The 22,100-nt window shown below is 32.7% G+C and overlaps 1 protein-coding gene and 3 long non-coding RNA genes across 6 annotated transcripts; 3 read left to right on the top strand and 1 right to left on the bottom strand.

Annotated features, from left to right (window-relative positions):
* The first annotated feature begins 666 nt into the window (after positions 1-666).
* On the top strand, positions 667-2,728 carry LOC139430037 (gephyrin-like). Of its 2 annotated transcripts, XM_071196621.1 has the most exons (7): positions 667-1,335; positions 1,389-1,561; positions 1,667-1,765; positions 1,829-1,990; positions 2,047-2,208; positions 2,262-2,442; positions 2,503-2,728. In XM_071196621.1, exons 1-7 carry the CDS (start codon positions 667-669, stop codon positions 2,710-2,712), a joined length of 1,656 nt encoding a protein of 551 aa, XP_071052722.1. In that variant the 3' UTR covers positions 2,713-2,728. The 2 variants fall into 2 exon arrangements, with proteins under 2 accessions (XP_071052722.1, XP_071052721.1); XM_071196620.1 differs by having other exon boundaries at positions 1,667-1,990.
* Positions 2,729-2,759: 31 nt separating this feature from the next.
* LOC111419615 (uncharacterized) lies at positions 2,760-4,145 on the bottom strand. The gene is made up of 2 exons (XR_002706985.2): positions 3,197-4,145; positions 2,760-3,143 (listed from the first exon to the last, which is right to left on the bottom strand). It is a non-coding gene; the product is annotated as an uncharacterized lncRNA (long non-coding RNA).
* LOC139430038 (uncharacterized) lies at positions 3,928-4,505 on the top strand. Its single transcript, XR_011640606.1, has 2 exons — positions 3,928-4,282; positions 4,438-4,505. It is a non-coding gene; the product is annotated as an uncharacterized lncRNA (long non-coding RNA).
* Positions 4,506-15,722: 11,217 nt separating this feature from the next.
* LOC139430075 (uncharacterized) lies at positions 15,723-16,356 on the top strand. Of its 2 annotated transcripts, XR_011640640.1 has the most exons (3): positions 15,723-15,738; positions 15,800-15,898; positions 16,042-16,356. It is a non-coding gene; the product is annotated as an uncharacterized lncRNA (long non-coding RNA). The 2 variants fall into 2 exon arrangements; XR_011640639.1 differs by lacking the exon at positions 15,723-15,738 and having other exon boundaries at positions 15,745-15,898.
* Positions 16,357-22,100: the final 5,744 nt, after the last annotated feature.

The raw sequence follows: 22,100 nt of genomic DNA, 5'->3' as shown, positions 1-22,100 counted from the left end.
CGTGAATTGCTTGCCGCACTATGCTATAATAGCTCTCTTTTGTTTAGATAGTTTTATTTTGTATCTTTTTTTTTTCTTTCGAATCATTTATTGTTTTTATTTTTGGTTATATTATCTTGCTATATTATATTGTTTTATTTCTGTAATTGCTGTGTGGTTTGACAATAAAGTCTATTACTATTATTATTACTTGCAGCACTTTCCAAGTATATTGTTTATTTATATTTACAAGATTAAAAGATTAAATTTTTTTTTATTTTGATAGTTTATTAATAGTTTTGTTTTTTTTGTTTACAACAAACCGAATTTGGAAACACGAAATCCTACAATTCCTAAACTTTCTTATTTCATTATCCTTTTTATTAACATTTTTAATTTCTTCTTTTAAATTATAGAGGGAGGGAGTAGATTTTGAAATTTTATTATCGCGCGTATTGAAGGTGAGTTTTTTTGATAACTTTTGGGTATGAACGCGTGGACGAGTTGATTTTTCCTCTCTTTAAAACCAGCTGTGTGGGAGCTATTTCATTATCCTAAACACAATGAAATTTACATGTGCAGTACTTATCGGTTCATAACATAGTATTAAAAATTTTGTTATTATTAAATTTAACTAATTTTATTTTTAGTGAGCGATGCATGTTTCAATAAAACCGCCGTAGACAAATGTGGACCAGCATTAGCGGAAGCTATAAAAAATATATTCATATATATTCATGTACTGTAGTTCCCGATGTTCCAGATGAAATTGTTGTTTCGCTAGAAATTCTTTGCAAGCACGATATCAATCTTATTTTGACGGCGGGTGGTACTAATTTACAAGCCAATGATATAGGAACGTTAGCACGCGCCGTTGTCGGCGTTAAAGGTAATTCTTTGATGATAAATTTACCCGGAAACTTAACAAGCGCGTTAGAATGTTTTGGGCTTATCAAATCTATCATACCGCCTACAATAGACTCAATCCGTAAGCCTAAAAAAGATGATGATACTTCTGCACTAGACGAAAAGGAAGACTCGTTGGAAGACGAAGCAAATTTTAAGTCATCTTATTTTAATGTTACAACATCACCATACCGAAATAAACGTTGCTATTCGTTTAAAAAGCACAGCTTTGAGCGTGCTTTATCTATAGTATGTGATGCCACAAAATACGTTGGCGAGGTGGAAGAAATTGAAATCGAAAATTCTCTTAATCGAGTTTTAGCACCCGATGATGAACTCAAAATATTGCCAGTTTCTTTGAAAATATCCAAAGTGGACGGTTACGCAGTGGTAGCTGAAGATGGTGCTGAACGTATATTAAAACGAAATTATTTTACTCAACATGACGATGTAATTATAAATTTTGAGGTATATTTTTTTGTTCATTGTAAACGGTCTTTAAGCAATCGGATTTTGTTCTTCAATCTAACGAAGCTATACGTGTTAGTATGGGATGTTGCCTTCCAAAAGGAGCCAATGCTGTGGTGCCAATAGAAGATGCATGTGTAGTTTCAGTTTCTGCAAACGAAACTAAAATTATGTTTAATAGTGTACCAAAAATTAATTTGCATGTAAAGTAAGTAATAGTGAGGGTGTGATAGAGTATTCTGGATGCGATTTTTTGTTCTATAAACTTCTATGTATGTGTTAAACCAATTGCAGAGCAAATTGTACTTTCTAGATCTGAAGACAATGTTAAATTTTATTCGCGACATCATATTACGTCAGCTCACATTCGAATATTAGCAACTTTAGGAATTTTTAAAATAAAAACTTACAAGTATGTTTACTTTAATATATCATATAACACGTTTCAATTCTATATTAAATTATTGAATGATAGGTGTCCACGAGTGGGAATATTGGCAACAGGTGATGCATTATATTCACAAAGCACCACACATTCTACTCCTGGCCATTCCAAAAACGATAACAACTTGTTTATATTAAATTTTTTGCAAACATTTGGTTATGCTGCGAATGATCTTGGAATTGTAAAACTTAAGTAAACATAGTTACACTTACTTTTAACATTGTTTCATTATTATTTTATCTTTAAAGTCCGAATTTATTGAAACAAGCATTATACAAAGCCCTTACTCAACACGATGTTATTATAACAACTGGAGGTGTCTCTATTGATGAGTATGAGATGGTAAAGGAAGTTTTGGAATTAGATTTTGGGGCCTTAATACATTTTGGTCGAGTTAATATGGAACCAGGGTAATTACATACCGTTTTTAATTAAATTGTAATGTTACAATTTTATATATTAGGTATTTGACAAGTTTTGCAACATGTTCTTTTGATGGTTCTTCAAAATTTATTTTTGCGCTGCCTGGAGATTTTGCCTCAGTGATGATTTCATGCAGGTTATTGGTCATTCCCGCTTTACGGCAATATGAGAAAAGTTTATGTGATCCATATAACTATTATAAGGTTTCTTATCAGGGATTGGTATGTATTATTACAATTCTTTGAGATTAATATATTTACTAATAATGTTTGAAATTTTAGGGAAATGTAAGTAGTCATCGTCGAAATTTCAAGAGAATAAAATTATCAAGAAGAGAATGTAATGGGATTACTGAAATTGTTTTAGTTGATAGAAATGATAACATTAGCAACATTTTCAATGAATTTGCTGGAATATTAATTATTCCGGAAAACACAGAAATCGCATATGGACAAACAAAAACGTTAAATGCTATTAAGTTATATAGTTAAAATTTCAAACTGGTAAACAAAAAATATTTAACTATTAAAACATTGAATTGATATACAGGCGTTTATACTAATGCGTTATTATTCAGTAGATATACTGTATTTATAATGAAATAGCGACTTTCAAAATATTAAAAATATATGTTGCTTTAAAATTCCCATAAAATTATTTTTAATTTTCTTCGATTCTACGTTTGACAGAGAACTTTTATCAATATTCAGCAATAAAAATTTTTAAGCAGTTCTTGCACGGACACCAATTCACAATTTATACTGACCACAAAACATTATTATACTCTATACATTCTAAAACAGACAAAACACCTCGTCAAATTCGTTACTTACATTACATTATTCAATTGTGTTCCATCTTATGTGGCCAGCGTACAAAAAAAAAAAGTACCACAGCTTTACACGTTGACCAGAAGCTTTTCCTGTAAAAGATATATCAGCAAACACAATGGCTATTACTGTTTTATACCACTACTTTTCCAGATTCGGCATTAAAAATAGATCCATACTTCATCTTTTCATCCTCAGAGCAATGGCATTTTAGAGAGGTTCCATAAAACTCTCCAAACGTCCATTATAGCCAAATGTAACACCAATCGATGGTATGAAGAACTCCCAATGATACTTCTTGGACTCAGGTCTACTACGGTCTACGAACCTTTACTCATTGCTTGCGTGAAACATTTTCAAAATTAAAGCCATCCCATTCATCTACAAAACCTTTCGTTCACAGAGATTTATTTAAATCTGATTTAGTATTCCTTAAATTGGAAGTTATGAGAGGCGCATTGTCCTGTAGATTTGAAGGGCTATTCAAAGTACTTAAAAAATATAATAAACATTTTACCATTTTTTGAAACAAAAATTTTACAGTTAACATTGATCGTTTTCAACCTGCATTATTCTGTGGTTCGGCTAAATTACGCGCGGTGGTTATAGCTATGTACGTTATGGTATGCATAATCAAAAAAATTCAACGTCTTAAACCGACGATGAAATAGCAGGAATAGATCGGTTTTGGTACTTCATGAAAAAGAATAAGTTTTTGTTGAAAGTTGTAAAGACAAAGTAAAGACAAAACTAAAGGTAAAGAATAGTCAATTTTTATTTTCTAAAGAACGATTTTTAATTTCAATTAAAATTTTTTCATTTGATTTGTTTTATTATAAATTTCCTCTAAATACAATTATAAAAGAAAATACTTATCTTTGCATTTTTTTTCTTTAAGAAATTCGAAATACGTTTTATTTCAAGTAAAACATTAAACACATATTACTTAGAAATTGGATAAAATACGGATAAAACGTTGTATTTATACAAGAGCTCAAACGCGTATGAAATTGTTGCTTACATTGATATCGACTTGCTTTATCGTTCACTCGGGCCGTTTTTGCACACGATACCAATACAAATGTGCACTCGCTTTTATGTAGTTTTTGAATTGGTATATAAATTCTACAGGTTTCTACTAAATGCATAAACAAAAAATTTTTTCTGTATTCAATCGAACAATACAAAAAGTAAGAAACAAAGATGTCTGCACCAATAGCTTGTTGCAAAGGTAAATATAAATAAATAACATAAAAGAATGTTATCTTTATTAAAAATCAATTCTATTTAACCATTTCATTTTGAGCTAATATAATTAAAAATAAATAACAAAACATTCTAAATGTAATTTAATTTTAATTTGCTTCTTTTTATCATTTCTTTTAGCTACTAAGAACGAGGATGGATCTTGTACTTTGATAAAAATGTCTACTATTGAAACTCCCGATGGTACAAAAGAATGCCAATGCATCTGTAAATGTTTCAATAAATCCGGAAAAGAATGCATCGACTGCGAATGCAATTGCGTTTGTACTTTAAATACTGCCCAGAAAATTGTAACAGAAACCGGGGAAGTAAAGTATAGATGTGAATGTACTTGTGAATGCTAAGATTTTCGTACAGCATACGACAAAGCTCCAGAGTTACAACACGGCATCAATAAATATGTGCATAGCACTTTTATTTTATTAAAAATTGTAGTTCTCTAAATGCAATAATAAAAAGAAATAAAAAAAATATTATAACAATATAAATAATTTTATTTATTATCTCAAAATTCCCTTTAATGAATATTTATTTCAAATTGATTTTCCCCAAATAGATAAAAAAATTGTATTTGTTGGTGTTTTATAATTTAATTTCTAGACGCATTCCGTATTTATGAATGGGGAAGATAAATACAAGACCAGCATTAAGTTATATTGCTTGTGTTATAATAAATCATACAAGAAACTTCTTCTCTCGCTCTACTACTAACCTTAGATACTTTTATCAAAGTAGTTTTTCTCTAAATAGTTAATTTAATAAATATTTTTATTGGTTAAAGAATACTCCATTACTTTTGTTGCGTTGTTTGGATCTTTTTCGCATTTGACAATGGAGCCCAATTGTCCAAATGGTATGCCATGTTGGAGCTCCAGTAAGACACACCAGAATCGCTTTACTTATTGATTTTATATAAGAATATATTATGTAAAAGAATGTTATAAAGTAATAAAATAAAAAATCTGTATATAACATTTACAATTCATCCATATAATATCCAATAAATTTTTATGAACACCACAAGTATGTGGAAATTAAAATCTGCCACCTATAAAAAAATAAAAAAGGACATAACCGAGACGATAATAAGGAAAATGTAAGAATTGGTAAAATCTACAGAAATCCCAGCAGAAGAACAGAGAAGTTTATTCGTAGAGGCCCCAGTACCAACACGAATATATGGATTACCTAAAATCCATAAATCGGATATCCCACTACGCCCTATTATCAGTCCTAAAAATTCTCCTACGTATCAGATGACAAAACACTTTGCCACAATTCTGTCTCCTTATGTGTCAGAGGTTCTACACATTTTGTGGAATCAATCAGAAGTATGAAGTTAGATCGACAGGATATCCTAAGTAAGATTCGATGTAGAATCTCTATTCACGAGACATTTCATTTTTACATTATTTCAATCGGATTGAATTGGCAGAAAATCAAGAAGTATAAAAGATGTAAAAATAAACATTAAAGATATTGTCTCAGTTTGAAAGAATAATTACACTAGTCTACAAAAAAAAAATCATAAAATGTACATCTGACGCCACTGTATTTTTCTTATGTAGTTTGGTCCCCTAAACTCAAAAATCACATTTAAAATTTTTTCTATGGATACGTTTTGGAGCTATGATTTTTTTTTTTTTTTTTAGAGGTACTTTGACTATTTGCAGCATATTTCGAGTTAGAGATGACCGATCTGGTGGTGCTATTCATCAAATTAAAGAGTATTGTATAGCCAATAAATGGTATTAATGCTTATTCCAATCGGTTCGGTAGTTTTAAAACAATGGCCCATAATATGTGAAAAAAGGATTTTTTTAGACAAAATGTGAACCAAAAATTCATTCAATATCCGTGTAGAGTCGCAGAAAAATTCTTTTTTACCTTCTACGTAAAGTTTGCTCTTTTTAGAAGACAATAAGGTACGCAGGATGAGAAACGGTGGAGAAATTACCAAAAATTATGATCTTCTATATGTGAGAGCACAGCTTTTTCTTGTACAAAAAATTCCGCGCAACTAGACCGTTAGAAATTTTTAGGTTTCATGTTCATACGTTTCTGAGATTTTACGTGTAGGAGCTATTCATCCCAATCCTTCGATTTAAAATAATTTCAAGATGGCTGCCACATCTAGTGTACCGGAAGTAGCCTACAATTTCGTTATTTTAAACGGAATGCTGCAATCTTTATTGGATATTTGAATTGAAAACGGTTTTTTTAATCAAAAATGACAATACAAAATTCACTCGCAAAAAGAGAAACTCAAAAATTTCGTCTTATTTTTTACATACAGTTTGTACTTTTACAATAGGAAGACAGTATTTACGACCAAAGCCTACAGAGAAATATCGAAATTATGATCATTTGTGAGTCAAAGTGCCAACATCCAGCTTTTCCTGTTTCTGTAATTTTTCTCAAAAAGCACGAAATACAGTTCTTCATTCAGTTTATTTTGATTGTAACACTTAGGTATTTATAAAATAGTATGCACAAGTCTTAGAAATAAGTTTGCCCCCCGCTTTGCCTTCTGTTTCTTTGAGAATCCGTCTCTCTTATAAGGAACCAGATATAGTCTCCCATCATTCTTTCATCCCAAATTCCCTGATAACGCCGCTCAATGTTCTTCATTTGTTGGTGGAATCTTTCGCCATGTTCGTCACTTACGTCACCAAGATTCTCCGGGAAGAAATTTAAGTGTGAGTGTAAAAAATGAATTTTTAGAGACATATTTACACCTGTTGGAAAAAATTAAAATAAAATTAAACGTATAACTGAAAATAATGAAATAACGTGTATTTGTGAACTGCCTGCATACCCATAGCTTTTGAAATGTACATCGAAATTAAATTCAGAATAAAAAACGTGTCATTCCTTCATTGTTTTTTTATTCTGAATCAAAATGTCTCTTAACTCGGAACCTGCAGGGATGCCGGTACTTTACGGATACCCGGAATAATAATAATAATGATCTATACACATTTTTGCATAATTCTGAAGCAAATTTTCAACAATTGTCTCGTAATTCAGGCTTTTATTGTTTCCAAGAAAATCAGAAACAATTAACTGAAACGAATTCCAGGCTGCAGCTTCAACGGATGATAAATAGGTTTGAAATTTGTCATCTTTTAAAAGTTTTTTTATTTGTGGACCGTTGAAAACACCTTCCTTGATTTTTGCGAATGAAAGATTTTCAAATAAGGTTCTTAAATAAGCAAACGCTTGGCCTTCTATATCCAGCGCTTTCACAAAATTCTTGAAGAGTCCAAGTTTAATATGTAATGGCGGTAGAAGGATGTTTTCTTTTTTAATAAGAGGCAAGTATTTAATGTTGCCCTCGCCGAGGGTGTGGCTTTTTCTTTCAGGCCATTGCTTCCTCTTATAATGGTGTTCCCTTGCGCGGCTGTCCCAAAGACAAAGGAAACAACAATATTTCGTGTAGCCGCTTTGTAAACCACATAACATGCCTGTGACTTTTAAATCGGCACAAACTTTCCAGTCATGGTCTTCGTAATTAAGAGATTTTAATAGTTTAACCATTGTTTCGTACGATTCTTTGGTATTTACAGCATGCGCGATCGGAATTGATGGTTCTTCATTTCCATTATGCAAGAGAACTGCTTTCAAACTACTTTTATTGCTATCAATAAATAACCGCCACTCGTATGCATTATAAGGCTGGCCAAGCTCCTCGAACAAACCGGGAATGTCTTTGCAAAAGCATATGTTATCAGTTGACGTATAATACTTTGTGTAAGGCCTGTCACGGTCTCTGTAATATGTTACTTTAACACTCGTATCCAAAAAGTGATATTGCTTCATACGAGATGCATGTAATTCTGCTTTCTCCTTTGAAAGCTCCAAGTCTCTCACCTAATCATTCAGTTCTTCCTGTGTTAGATGATGCTGTTCATGCTGTCCTTGACATTCAGTTAAATCACTTCGGAAATCTGACGTATCAGTAGTTGAGGACTGAGATATAACGGAAGTTTGGGACTGAGATAAATCAGGGCAGTTGGGGATGGGAAGTGTATCTGAATGCGGAACTGGAAACGTGACAGATGGTACATTTGCATAAACCCATCGCATATTTTTCCCAATTCCGGTTTGTTTACTTAGGCAAAAGTAGCAGTCGGTTGTATGACAAAGTGGTTCTTTCCAAATCATTGGTACGCCAAATTTCATGTACCGCCTAATGTTAAAAAAAGTTATAAATTATAAAGTATTTTTAACATGAAACACATACCCTGGCGCGCCGGAGGCCCATCCACTAAGATTTATATGACAATTAAGACATAAAAAACTTGGTGTCCATTGTTCTTGAAGATTCTCAGCTGGTATTCCAAAATATTGGAGATAATTTTCTTGTACCGAATTGGTAAATTTACGTATGTTTTTCTTGACGACATATTCACCACACACATAACAGAAATTAAGGGGGTCGTTTTCACACTCAAAAATTGGTTGTCTTTTACTCATTTTATAATCAAGCATGCAATTAAACTATATTATACGATACAATTTGTGAACAACTGTTTAACGCTGAATATGGAACTCGAATGAATAACTTTAGCAATCTTAGTCTCCACGAAACCTTCCCTTACGGTACAGTGGGGGTTTTTATGATGCTCACTTTTTTCTTAACATTCCGGGAAACAACCTTTTCATTTGTCCACGAGAAACGTATTTATTTTAATATTGTTCAAATTGGTAAAAAAAGATGGGACAAACCTGTGTGCGAAGAACCTTTGTTCTAAAACCGATAGTTTTCCAAGAATAATAAAATGCACTGGTACCTCAAATATCCTTTTTCAAGTAAACTTAATTCACTGATGAGTAAAACGGCAATATACGTTAGGAATACCGAAAAATATAGAAACAGGAAAGACCTGGGCATCTTCCTATTGTAAAAGTACAAACCTTATGTAAAAAATAAGACGGAATTTTTGCGGCTCTCCAAGGTGTTTAAGTGAATTTTGTATTGTGATTTTTGATTAAAAAAACCGTTTTTCAATTCAAATATCCAATAAAAATTGCAGTCTTCCATTTAAAATATCGAAGTTGTAGGCTACTTCCGGTACACTGGATGTGACAGCCATCTTGAAATTATTTTAAATCGAAAGATTGGGATGAATAGACCGGTGTGAAGACAGCAGTAAAAGATAGCAGTAAAAATTTCCGATGATACCCGAACGCCCATAGACGTCCGTAATACCGGACACACGGGGGCCCAATTTTTTCAAACAAAGAAACATTACATTATCAACTTAAGAAGTTAATTACAGTATATTAAAAGTAATTAGACAAAATTAAAATATATTTATCACTAATATCAAGGTACAATCAGCAATTTTAATTAAAATAACTGGCTGCAGCTCCCGTATTGGTTCGAAGATCCGAACTAAACTTTATATACGCCTTCTAGGCATGATAAGAAGTATATTTATCGAAAGAAATTCCGCTTGCAAAGGGTCCGCGGGGGTGAACTACCCCGCAGTAGATTATAATTTACTCTACCGCCCTTATTCGGTTGAAGATCCGAACCAAACTTTACACAAATCTTCTAGACTACATTAGAATCAAATATCCGTTAATAATTTTCACTTGCATAGGGACCGCGGGGGTGAACTACCCACCAGTAGATTTTAATTACCCCTACCGCCCTTATTCGGTCGAAGATCCGAACCAAACTTTACACAAATCTTCTAGACTACATTAGAATCAAATATCCGTTAACAATTTTGACTTGCATAGGGACCGCGGGGGTGAACTACCCACCAGTACATTTTAATTACCCCTACCGCCCTTATTCGGTCGAAGATCCGAACCAAACTTTACACAAATCTTCTAGACTACATTAGAATCAAATATCCGTTAACAATTTTCACTTGCATAGGGACCGCGGGGGTGAACTACCCACCAGTAGATTTTAATTACCCCTACCGCCGTTATTCGGTCGAAGATCCGAACCAAACTTTACACAAATCTTCTAGACTACATTAGAATCAAATATCCGTTAACAATTTCCACTTGCATAGAGACCGCGGGGGTGAACTACCCACCAGTAGATTTTAATTACCCCTACCGCCCTTATTCGGTCGAAGATCCGAACCAAACTTTACACAAATCTTCTAGACTACATTAGAATCAAATATCCGTTAACAATTTTCACTTGCATAGGGACCGCGGGGGTGAACTACCCACCAGTAGATTTTAATTACCCCTACCGCCGTTATTCGGTCGAAGATCCGAACCAAACTTTACACAAATCTTCTAGACTACATTAGAATCAAATATCCGTTAACAATTTTCACTTGCATAGGGACCGCGGGGGTGAACTACCCACCAGTAGATTTTAATTACCCCTACCGCCGTTATTCGGTCGAAGATCCGAACCAAACTTTACACAAATCTTCTAGACTACATTAGAATCAAATATCCGTTAACAATTTCCACTTGCATAGAGACCGCGGGGGTGAACTACCCACCAGTAGATTTTAATTACCCCTACCGCCCTTATTCGGTCGAAGATCCGAACCAAACTTTACACAAATCTTCTAGACTACATTAGAATCAAATATCCGTTAACAATTTTGACTTGCATAGGGACCGCGGGGGTGAACTACCCACCAGTAAATTTTAATTACCCCTACCGCCCTTATTCGGTCGAAGATCCGAACCAAACTTTACACAAATCTTCTAGACTACATTAGAATCAAATATCCGTTAACAATTTTGACTTGCATAGGGACCGCGGGGGTGAACTACCCACCAGTAGATTTTAATTACCCCTACCGCCCTTATTCGGTCGAAGATCCGAACCAAACTTTACACAAATCTTCTAGACTACATTAGAATCAAATATCCGTTAACAATTTTGACTTGCATAGGGACCGCGGGGGTGAACTACCCACCAGTAGATTTTAATTACCCCTACCGCCCTTATTCGGTCGAAGATCCGAACCAAACTTTACACAAATCTTCTAGACTACATTAGAATCAAATATCCGTTAACAATTTTGACTTGCATAGGGACCGCGGGGGTGAACTACCCACCAGTAGATTTTAATTACCCCTACCGCCGTTATTCGGTCGAAGATCCGAACCAAACTTTACACAAATCTTCTAGACTACATTAGAATCAAATATCTGTTAACAATTTTGACTTGCATAGGGACCGCGGGGGTGAACTACCCACCAGTAGATTTTAATTACCCCTACCGCCGTTATTCGGTCGAAGATCCGAACCAAACTTTACACAAATCTTCTAGACTACATTAGAATCAAATATCTGTTAACAATTTTGACTTGCATAGGGACCGCGGGGGTGAACTACCCACCAGTAAATTTTAATTACCCCTACCGCCCTTATTCGGTCGAAGATCCGAACCAAACTTTACACAAATCTTCTAGACTACATTAGAATCAAATATCCGTTAACAATTTTCACTTGCATAGGGACCGCGGGGGTGAACTACCCACCAGTAGATTTTAATTACCCCTACCGCCGTTATTCGGTCGAAGATCCGAACCAAACTTTACACAAATCTTCTAGACTACATTAGAATCAAATATCCGTTAACAATTTTCAACGGTTTTGGAATGTATGTTATTTTAATATTATAAAACTACTTTGGTGGTTAGGGTGAAATTTCATCGCCTATTCACTCAAATAATTATTGTAGCAACATTGCTTTACATTGCTGAATATATTCTTAACAGCTATTTATTTTTTATATTTTAATATGCAGTGTGTTCCCGGATAGGTAAAACGACTTTTATAAAATTTAAAATTTTGTCGATATTAATTGTCATCTTTTGGGATTTAGCCCTTCTTGGTTAAAAACTTATTTAGAACATATAAAAGTGAGTGTTGATACTGAAGCGAAAACTTCTTGTTCGTCAGGTAAAGTACCTTTTCACTTTACAATATGCTAAAATGTTACTAAGAAATTTTATTCAGAATGAAAAGTTATGACCATATGCAAATTGTCGGAATCATCGGCCTACTTTGATAAAACCCATTGTTTATTATTTTCGTCAATAGTACATTATAACGATTTCTTGTTTTGAGATTCAGATTGTTCGGGAGAAATAAACAAACCGTTCTTAAAATGTTCACAAAAAATTAAGTGTTTATTCACCCACAAAAGAAGACAGTTAATCAGTTTCATCATAATTTTTTCTCGTATAGTGAACACTTCCTGCTGTAAGAAATCTTTTGATTAAACGCCAACAAGTACTTCTTTTAATTAATTTTAATTAATATTGTATTTAAAAAACACTTTAAGTTTACTAAATTACAGTTTGACAGATTAACATTGACAGGAAAGTAATTTTGTTTGATATGGATTTTTATCAAAGTTTTTCATTCTGAACAAAACTTCTTAGTAACACTTTCACGTACTGTAAACAGAAAAGGTACTTTAGCTGCCACAAAAAGAGTTTTTCTTTCACTGTCAAGGCTCACTTGTTTTTTAAAAATTGAAAATACGTTTAAAATTAGTCTTTAATCAAGCAGGGCTAAACCAAAAAATAGGTTGACTTTGATAAAAGTTATTAGCACCTAACATGTTTCGTTTTCGACTTATTTTGATTTGAATTTCCTTTTGGCAAATTATACTATATGCTACTTTTTATTATTATGCTCTTTATAATCCCATATCTCAGCAACCTTCATTCGAAAATGCTCTAAATTGGTACGTTTACTCTTCAGATGTTGTCAAATAAATTATCATTTGTTTTATTACAGTATTACAGTACCTGTATGCAGAAACCTGTATACAGGTTTCTGCATACAGGTTTATATTACCGTTTCTGCATATTCAATGGTACGTGTAAAGCGTATTTTAATTTTTTTATAAAAAAATTTGTTGTAATAAAATGTATTTAATTTTAATGATAACGTTATTACGAAATTAATAATAATAATTGTTTTTTATAAACATAGTAATAAATAACTTAGCAACATAAAAAGATAAATTCGCTGATAGCTCGCTACAGTAAAAAAATCGAAAATTTTAAATGGAACCCCTCAAATTTTTTTAGCCTACCAGAAGGGAATTTTATTCTCTACAAATTATCTATAAATATTCATATACTTATTTATTGTAGTTTCCCTAATATTGACAAATTTATCAAAATCATACATAGATTTCCAAAAACCATGTGTTTTTGTTAGAAGGCCATGACATTCTTATCTTTTGGTTTACTAGGTTTAATTTGCCAAAAATACCAACAAGTAAATGAAACAATGAAAACAAAAATTAGATTTGGATAAAAAATATAAATTCTACTGGTGGGTAGTACACCCCCGCGGTCCCTATGCAAGTGAGAATTGTTAACGAATATTTGATTCTAATGTAGTCTAGAAGATTTGTGTAAAGTTTGGTTCGGATCTTCGACCGAATAAGGGCAGTAGGGGTATTTAAAATCTACTGGTGGGTAGTTCACCCCCACGGTCCCTATGCAAGTGAAAATTGTTAACGGATATTGGATTCTAATGTAGTCTAGAAGATTTGTGTAAAGTTTGGTTCGGATCTTCGACCGAATAAGGGCGGTAGGGGTAATTAAAATCTACTGGTGGGTAGTTCACCCCCGCGGTCCCTATGCAAGTGAAAATTGTTAACGGATATTTGATTCTAATGTAGTCTAGAAGATTTGTGTAAAGTTTGGTTCGGATCTTCGACCGAATAAGGGCGGTAGGGGTAATTAAAATGTACTGGTGGGTAGTTCACCCCCGCGGTCCCTATGCAAGTCAAAATTGTTAACGGATATTTGATTCTAATGTAGTCTAGAAGATTTGTGTAAAGTTTGGTTCGGATCTTCGACCGAATAAGGGCGGTAGGGGTAATTAAAATCTACTGGTGGGTAGTTCACCCCCGCGGTCCCTATGCAAGTGAAAATTATTAACGGATATTTGATTCTAATGTAGTCTAGAAGATTTGTGTAAAGTTTGGTTCGGATCTTCAACCGAATAAGGGCGGTAGAGTAAATTATAATCTACTGCGGGGTAGTTCACCCCCGCGGACCCTTTGCAAGCGGAATTTCTTTCGATAAATATACTTCTTATCATGCCTAGAAGGCGTATATAAAGTTTAGTTCGGATCTTCGAACCAATACGGGAGCTGCAGCCAGTTATTTTAATTAAAATTGCTGATTGTACCTTGATATTAGTGATAAATATATTTTAATTTTGTCTAATTACTTTTAATATACTGTAATTAACTTCTTAAGTTGATAATGTAATGTTTCTTTGTTTGAAAAAATTGGGCCCCCGTGTGTCCGGTATTACGGACGTCTATGGGCGTTCGGGTATCATCGGAAATTTTTACTGCTATCTTTTACTGCTGTCTTCACACCGGTGATGAATAGAATAGCTCCTATACGTAAAATCTCAGAAACGTATGAAACATGAAACCTAAAAATTTCTAACGGTATACTTGCGCGGAATTTCTTGTACAAGAAAAAGCTGTGCTCTCACATATAGAAGATCATAATTTCCGGTAATTTCGCCACCGATTCTCATCCTGTGTACCTTATTGTCTTCTAAAAAGAGCAAACCTTACATAGAAAGTAAAAAAGAATTTTTCTGCGACTCTACACGGATATTGAATGAATTTTTGGTTCACATTTTGTCTAAAAAAATTCTTTTTTCACATATTATGGGCCATTAGTTTAAAACTACCGAACCGATTGGAATAAGCATTAATACCATTTATTGGCTATACAATACTCTTTAATTTGATGAATAGCACCACCAGATCGGTCATCTCTAACTCGAGATATGCTTCAAATAGTCAAAGTACATCTAAAAAAAAAAAAAAATTTATAGCTCCAAAACGTATCCATAGAAAAAATTTTAAATGTGATTTTTGAGTTTAGGGGACCAAACTACATAAGAAAAATACAGTGGCGTCAAATGTACATTTTATGATTTTTTTTTGTAGACTAGTGTTATATAAGACAACTATCTATTAATTTTTAAATTAAAATGGAGAACATACATTTAAAAAAATCGTCTATGTAAGCTAAAAGTTAACTGTTCCACCAAATGAAAGCTTAAAACCTTTATTAGATAGAAGAATGAGAACACTTTAATGTCAATGTTTTATCATCAAAATATATTTTGTAAAAACGTTTAAAGTGATGATGCGTTTTAGATATTTTAAGCGAATAACAAAAAAAAGGAAAATCTAGAATATTCATTTACTTGTTGAAAACACTTCTCTAATACCTCTATAACCGTTATGTATTAATTGTTTCATTTAAAAGTACATTGATTAAAAAAAAAGCGAAATGGATAAAAACTGCAAACCACGTTATATTTATACTGGAGCTCAAAACCGAATGAAATTGGTGTTTATGCTGATAAGAACCTGGTTCATCCAAGTTTGTTCACTAGGAACGTTTTTGCACACGGTACCAATACAAAAATGCACTCGTTTTATTTAATTTTTGATTTAGTATATAAATTCTACAGATTTCTTCTCACTTCATAAACAAAAAATTTCTTTTCGTATTCAATCATACAACATAAAGTGAGAAATAAAAATGTCTACAACATCAGCTTGTTGCAAAGGTAAATAATAAATAAATTATACTTTGAAAAATTTGATATAAAATTTTAGTATAAATCTTTCAAGCTTAATATATTAAAAATTGCTCCTTTTGATTAAAAAAAATTAATCAACCTTTTTACAATTTTTTTATTATTACTTTTAGGTACTAAATATGAAGAAGGATCTTGTACTTTGAAAAAAATGTACATTATCGGAACTTCTGATGGCAAAAAAGAATGCGAATGCATCTGTAGATGTTGCAATAAATCCGGGAAAGATTGCATGGAATGCGTTTGCAATTGTGTTTGTACTTTAGAAACCGCACAGAAAATTGTAACAGAAACCGGGGAAGTAAAGTATAGATGTGAATGTACTTGTGAATGCTAAGATTTTCGTAATCTAGTTAACTACGGCACCAATTAATAGCTGTATTAAAATTTGTAACTCTAAATGCAATAATAAAAAGAAATAAAAATAATTATAATTGTAAAAACAACTTATTTCAAAACTCTAGTTTCCTTTTAATAAGTAATTATTAAAATTAACAAGATAGTTCTGATAAGAATGGACGAAGATTTTTTGTGTCGCAGAATGAATCAGAAATCTCTGAATTGAAGATACTAGACAACAATAACTATTCATTGCGCCTTACTTGCTTCTAATAGGTTCAAGACCAATTTATTCAAGTCAATATAAATTTAACTTGTGCTTAACTTTGTGCCGTTACACCTCTTGTTATTCTATTAGAAAGTATTAAAACCATATTGAATCAATTAAAGCCTATAAACGATTTCCTCGCTAACCCTATTACTGGGTTAAATATTGGCAGAATTTAAGAAGTCTTGTGTAGACATTTCAAAGGATACGTCGTGCAGACAAAATCAAGTCGACACTCCAAAAGACTCATCCAAAATATGGTAGGAAGGTTCTAAACACTCTACTTTATCCTTTGATTATAAACACGCTCTTTTTCCGTACACGAGCGTTTAAATGAATTAATTTTGAACAGTTTCTTGGATCAAGAAGTATCTCTGCTTTTTCAAAGTCAGACTCAATCGAAGATTTTTATTTGTATAGCTACCCATCTGAGCTTAATTTCAAACTTGGCCACTAATATATTTTTTAGCGCTTTGAGGAGATTCATTCATTCATTGTTCATTATGCTCAATCCTCGGAGTTCGCCTCATTTCCACTGACGTATACATGGTTTTAACACATTGAAGGGGCATTAAATTCCAGACTTCTCTTACTTCGATACCTCACATTCCAAGTAATCTACTGCCATTAACCACATCGTACTTTTTTAATTGTTGACTCTATATGTATATTCTGATGTTCCAGAACAAGATTTGATGCAACCATTTGACGGATGGTTTGGGATGGCTGGGTCGCCATTTTATAAATAAATAGTAATAGTTTTAGATTTTAATCTTTTTACCAACTTCGATGTAGCATTTCTAGTGCTAATAAACAATTTTGCAGGGTGATTCATTAGCTTTATGACAAACTTTGGCAGATGAAAGGTGATGCGATTCTAAGGAAAAAATGTTATATGAATATGAGTTCGATTCATTTTGGTTAAAGAGTTACAAGCCTTTGAAAATTTTACACAGTTTAATAGGCAAATGAAAATGTAACATAAAAAATAAGTTTAAAAATTACAAAAATTGTTCGAAATGTTCGCCTTCAGCTTGAATGCACGCCTCACATCGACGAAGTAAAGATTCTATCACACGACGTATGATATTTGGATCATTCCGTATGCTATTAGCTGCATCTTGAATTCTGTCCAGTAGTTGCTGACGGGTAGTAATTTCTACATGGTACACAAGCTGCTTCATGTGTCCCCAGAAATAATAATCCAGCGGATTTGGATCTGGGGATCGTGGTGGCCAGACTATTGGACCTCCATTGCCAATCCATTTGTTTGGAAAATGTTCATGTAACCAAGCGATGACTTCTCTTCCTCGATGTGGTGGTGCACTATCGTGCTGATACCACATATTTTGAACGATGTTAAGTGGTACGTCGTCGATAAAATCGAAAAGGTTATGTCTCAAGAAATTTCTGTACATATTTGCATTTAAGCGTTCATTTATCACCCATACAGGTAGCAAAGAAATGTTAAAAATGCCACCCCAAACGTTTACACTAAACCGTTGCTGAAATCTTCCTGGTCTAATTGCATGTGGATTTTGCAAGGACCACACATATTCGTTATGATAATTATTTATGCAGTCCCTGGTGAAACACGCTTCATCAGACCACAGAACTTGGGAAATGAAGTTATTATTTTGAGCATGTTGCTGAATAATCCAGTGGCAAAATGCTAAGCGTTGCTCAGTATCTCCAGGATGTAATGCTTGACCATTTTGGCGATGAAACGGATGTAACATTTCTCGATTCAATACACGCCATACAAAACTTTGGGATATTTGTAACATGCTCGCTGTACGCCGTGTACTAATTGAAGGGTCGTCAAGTACTAAATCAATAACACGTTCTTCATTTTGTACATTCACATCATGGGGACGAACGGAATGTAGTGGAGCGGGGTTACCTGTTTCTCTCAGTCTGCGAAATGATGCATTAAACACTGTATGGGCAGGTTGATGTCTATTTGGAAACCTACGAAGGTATTCTCTTGCTGCTTGCCGAGCGTTTCCGTTACAAAGCCCGTATACAAAAATAATATCTGCATATTCTTCAGTCGTAAATACATGCATTTTCGTTTTCGATCAAAACTCTGACAATTATAAACTTTGAAACACACAGAATAGAGTAAATTGAAATGTTTGACATAAAGAACTCAGTTTTGTTATCACAGCCAACTCTGTATTTGTGTTTCATAATTATTGTTGCGATTGTTGCAAATCTTTCCTTCGTCGATGTGAAGCGTGCATTCAAGCTGAAGGCGGACATTTCGAACAATTTTTGTAACTTTTAAACTTATTTTTTATGTTACATTTTCATTTGCCTATTAAACTGTGTAAAATTTTCAAAGGCTTGTAACTCTTTAACCAAAATGAATCGGACCCATATTCATATAACATTTTTTCCTTAGAATCGCATCACCTTTCATCTGCCAAAGTTTGTCATAGAGCTAATGAATCACCATTATTTTATATTATTATTATATTAATTTAAATTGCAAGCCAATTTAACCATAATAATGATCAACATCCTTTAACTTCTTTTCTGTACTTATGACTATATACAACCTTAGAAAATCCTGGAGATATTGGGAATAATTAAGTCAAATATATACGAAAATAATAACATCAAAATGTGTAACTAATCAGGATTTGTAACAGATTTCGTCACGATTAAAGCATGCCAGGTTTAAAATTTCAAAGAATTCTTAACGCAAATATGAGGAATAAGAAGGATTGAAAAACATTAATGAGAAATTTATCGATAATTGATTTAGCTCTAGTTATCATTGAACAGGCTGAACACCAGATTCTTCATTTAACTCCGACTTAACTTTTAAAATTCCATCAGAATTCCAAATATAGTAGACGCCACGAGAGCTGGCAGTAAATCATCATTTTCCGCTCTTACAAATGCCATACGTAGTTCACAAACCGCTAGAGAGTAATGTGTGTTAGAAAGAGATAGCATTAGTTTAATATGTCTGCTGTCCAATTCAAATGGCCACGTCGAAAAAGTACGTCTGTTCTTCTAAGGGATGTAACTCTATAATTATAACCTCAAATCGAAACGTCTTGTGAGCGTTGTCATGAATCTGTCAGTGTTTTCACAAGCCGAAAATGTTTTCTTTGAAAGGAAAATCATTAAATAATATTTTTGACAATGTTTGACATATAACCTCCATTACTAACGTAACCTACATTTAAATGTATGTGGTGAAATAATCTAAGTCGTACGTCCATATCTTGATTCATACCATTTCTAAGCGATCTGTCACTGCCAGCTCTCGTGGTTTCTACTATACCATTTTTATATGTTGTTAATTATATTATTGTATTTTAATACTTTTAGAACATAGTTCAATTAGAAAGTACAAAACCTTACATATTATTTGGTAAAAATGTTATAGTCATAATACCTAGCTTCTGGGGTGGTGAGGGTGGGTTTTTATAATATTCTATTTATTATTTAAATAAAGAGTTAACTATAAATATCGGAGATAACTCTAATGACTTCGACTTTCTACCGCTATTTTGTTATCCTAGAACAATTTCAAAGTAAATCGATTAAAAAAAATTAATTGGATAAAAAAAGAGCCAAACCACGTTATATTCGTAGCGTAGCCCAAAACCGAACGAATTGGTGTTTATACTGATAAGAGCTCGGATTATTCGAGTTTGTTCACTAGGAACGTTTTTGCGCACAGCACCAATACAAAAATGCACTCGTTTATATTTCGTTTCTCGTTTAGTATATAAATTCTACAGGTTTCTTCCCACTTCATAAACAAGAAAGTTCTCTCTGTATACAAACATCCAACATTTAGTAAGAAGTAAAGATGTCTACAACAACAGCTTGTTGCAAAGGTAAATAATACATAGATAATACTTAAAAAATTTAGTACACATAATAATTTAATAATATAAACAAAATTTTTTATAATTGCTTTTAGGTACCAAAACCGAAGATGGGTCTTGTACTTTGAAAAAAATGTGCACTCTTGAAACTCCTGATGGCAAAAAAGAATGCGAATGCGTCTGTAGATGTACCAACAAATCCGGAAAAAATTGCGTTGAATGTGTTTGTAATTGCGTTTGTACTTTAGAAACCGCCCAAAAGATTGTAACAGAATCCGGGGAAGTAAAGTATAGATGTGAATGTAGTTGTGAGTGTTAAGTTTTTCACACAGCACGTTTTTCTACACACGGTACTATTCTCCGTTTTGCACACGATACCAATAAATCTCAATACTTTAGTTTATGTACGTTTGTAAGTCTAAATGCTAAAACTCTAAATAATAAAAAAAATAAAATTTATAACAATTAAAACTTTATTTATTTAAAAACTTTAAATGCCTAATTATTATTAATAATTATTAAAAATTCGTTTAATAAGAATTATTTAAAAATAATTAAAGCGACCTCTTTACAGGGTGTTTCGGTGACTCGGGGAACAAATTTAACCACATATACTAGAGTGAAAATGATGACGATTCATGTAAAAAAAATTAGTAAAAGTCTTCAAATTTCAAAGATACAGGCCATCAAAGTTAAGAAATTTTAACACATTTTTCCAAATATCTTAAACACTATTTACAGTAAAGCGCTGAAATTTGGTACAGTATAAATCAATGTGATGTAAAATCGTTAGGCAATTTATGAGTTGGATCGGTCCGCGGGAACAATACTATACAGGCTGTTCCTAAAGTTTGTTTGCTCACAACTTTTTTATTCCATCATAACCCTACATTTATTTTTGCAGTTTCTAATAGTAAATTTAGTTTAGAAACTTTTATTACTCTTAGATAATATTGATAAAAATCACCGGTTTTGTGTTAAATGCAAAAATGTTGAGTTCCGATTTCAATAATAGCACTAAAAAAAAAGAAATCTAAGTTTTTGAACATTTCCTTTAGTATTTTTTATTACTTGTCTTGTAATTTTATGTACCTTTTTTATTATTCCTGTTAGTGTTGTCGTTTTTTTGTTTATATTTTGTTGATTTTTAATTTATTGTTTTTGCATTCTTTTATTAAACCAACTAAAACAAATTAAAAATGTGATTTAGCTAAATCTACACTTGGACATGTTGCATACATATTAGTTATGACAGCTCAGTTCGATTTTCACTTGTCATTGCCAATTCAGATTATTTATTTTTTTTTTTAGTGTTATTGAATTCGGAACCTAACATTTTTGCATTTAATACGAAAACGGTGGTTTTTATCAATGTTCTCTAAGAGTGATAAAAGTTTTTAAACTAAATTTACTATTAGAAACTGCAAAAATAAATGTAGGGTTTTGATAGAATAAAAAAGTTCTGATCAAACAAACTTTAGGAACAGCCTGTATAGCATTGTTCCCGCGTACCGATCCAACTCAAAAATTGCCTAGTGATTTTACGTGATATTAGTTTACACTATACCAAATTTCAACGCTTTACCATAAATAGTGTTTAAGATATTTAGAAAAATGTGTTAAAATTTCCTAGCTTTGATGGTCTGTATCTTTACAATGTGAGGACATTTATTAATTTTTTTTACATGAATCGTCATCATTTTCACTCTAG

The sequence above is a fragment of the Onthophagus taurus genome, chromosome 6, assembly GCF_036711975.1.
Source record: "Onthophagus taurus isolate NC chromosome 6, IU_Otau_3.0, whole genome shotgun sequence".
Classification (NCBI taxonomy): domain Eukaryota; kingdom Metazoa; phylum Arthropoda; class Insecta; order Coleoptera; family Scarabaeidae; genus Onthophagus; species Onthophagus taurus.
The sequence above is the reverse complement of the archived record's forward strand: the minus strand, read 5'-3'. Positions and strand labels throughout refer to the sequence as shown.

Coding starts and splice junctions, on each gene's coding strand:
- LOC139430037 (XM_071196620.1), top strand. CDS start 667: ATGTGGACCAGCATTAGCGGAAGCTATAAAAAATATATTCATATATAT. Junction 1,336..1,388: donor ATTTTACTCAACATGACGAT/GTAATTATAAAT, acceptor ACGGTCTTTAAG/CAATCGGATTTTGTTCTTCA. Junction 2,209..2,261: donor CGAGTTAATATGGAACCAGG/GTAATTACATAC, acceptor TTTATATATTAG/GTATTTGACAAGTTTTGCAA.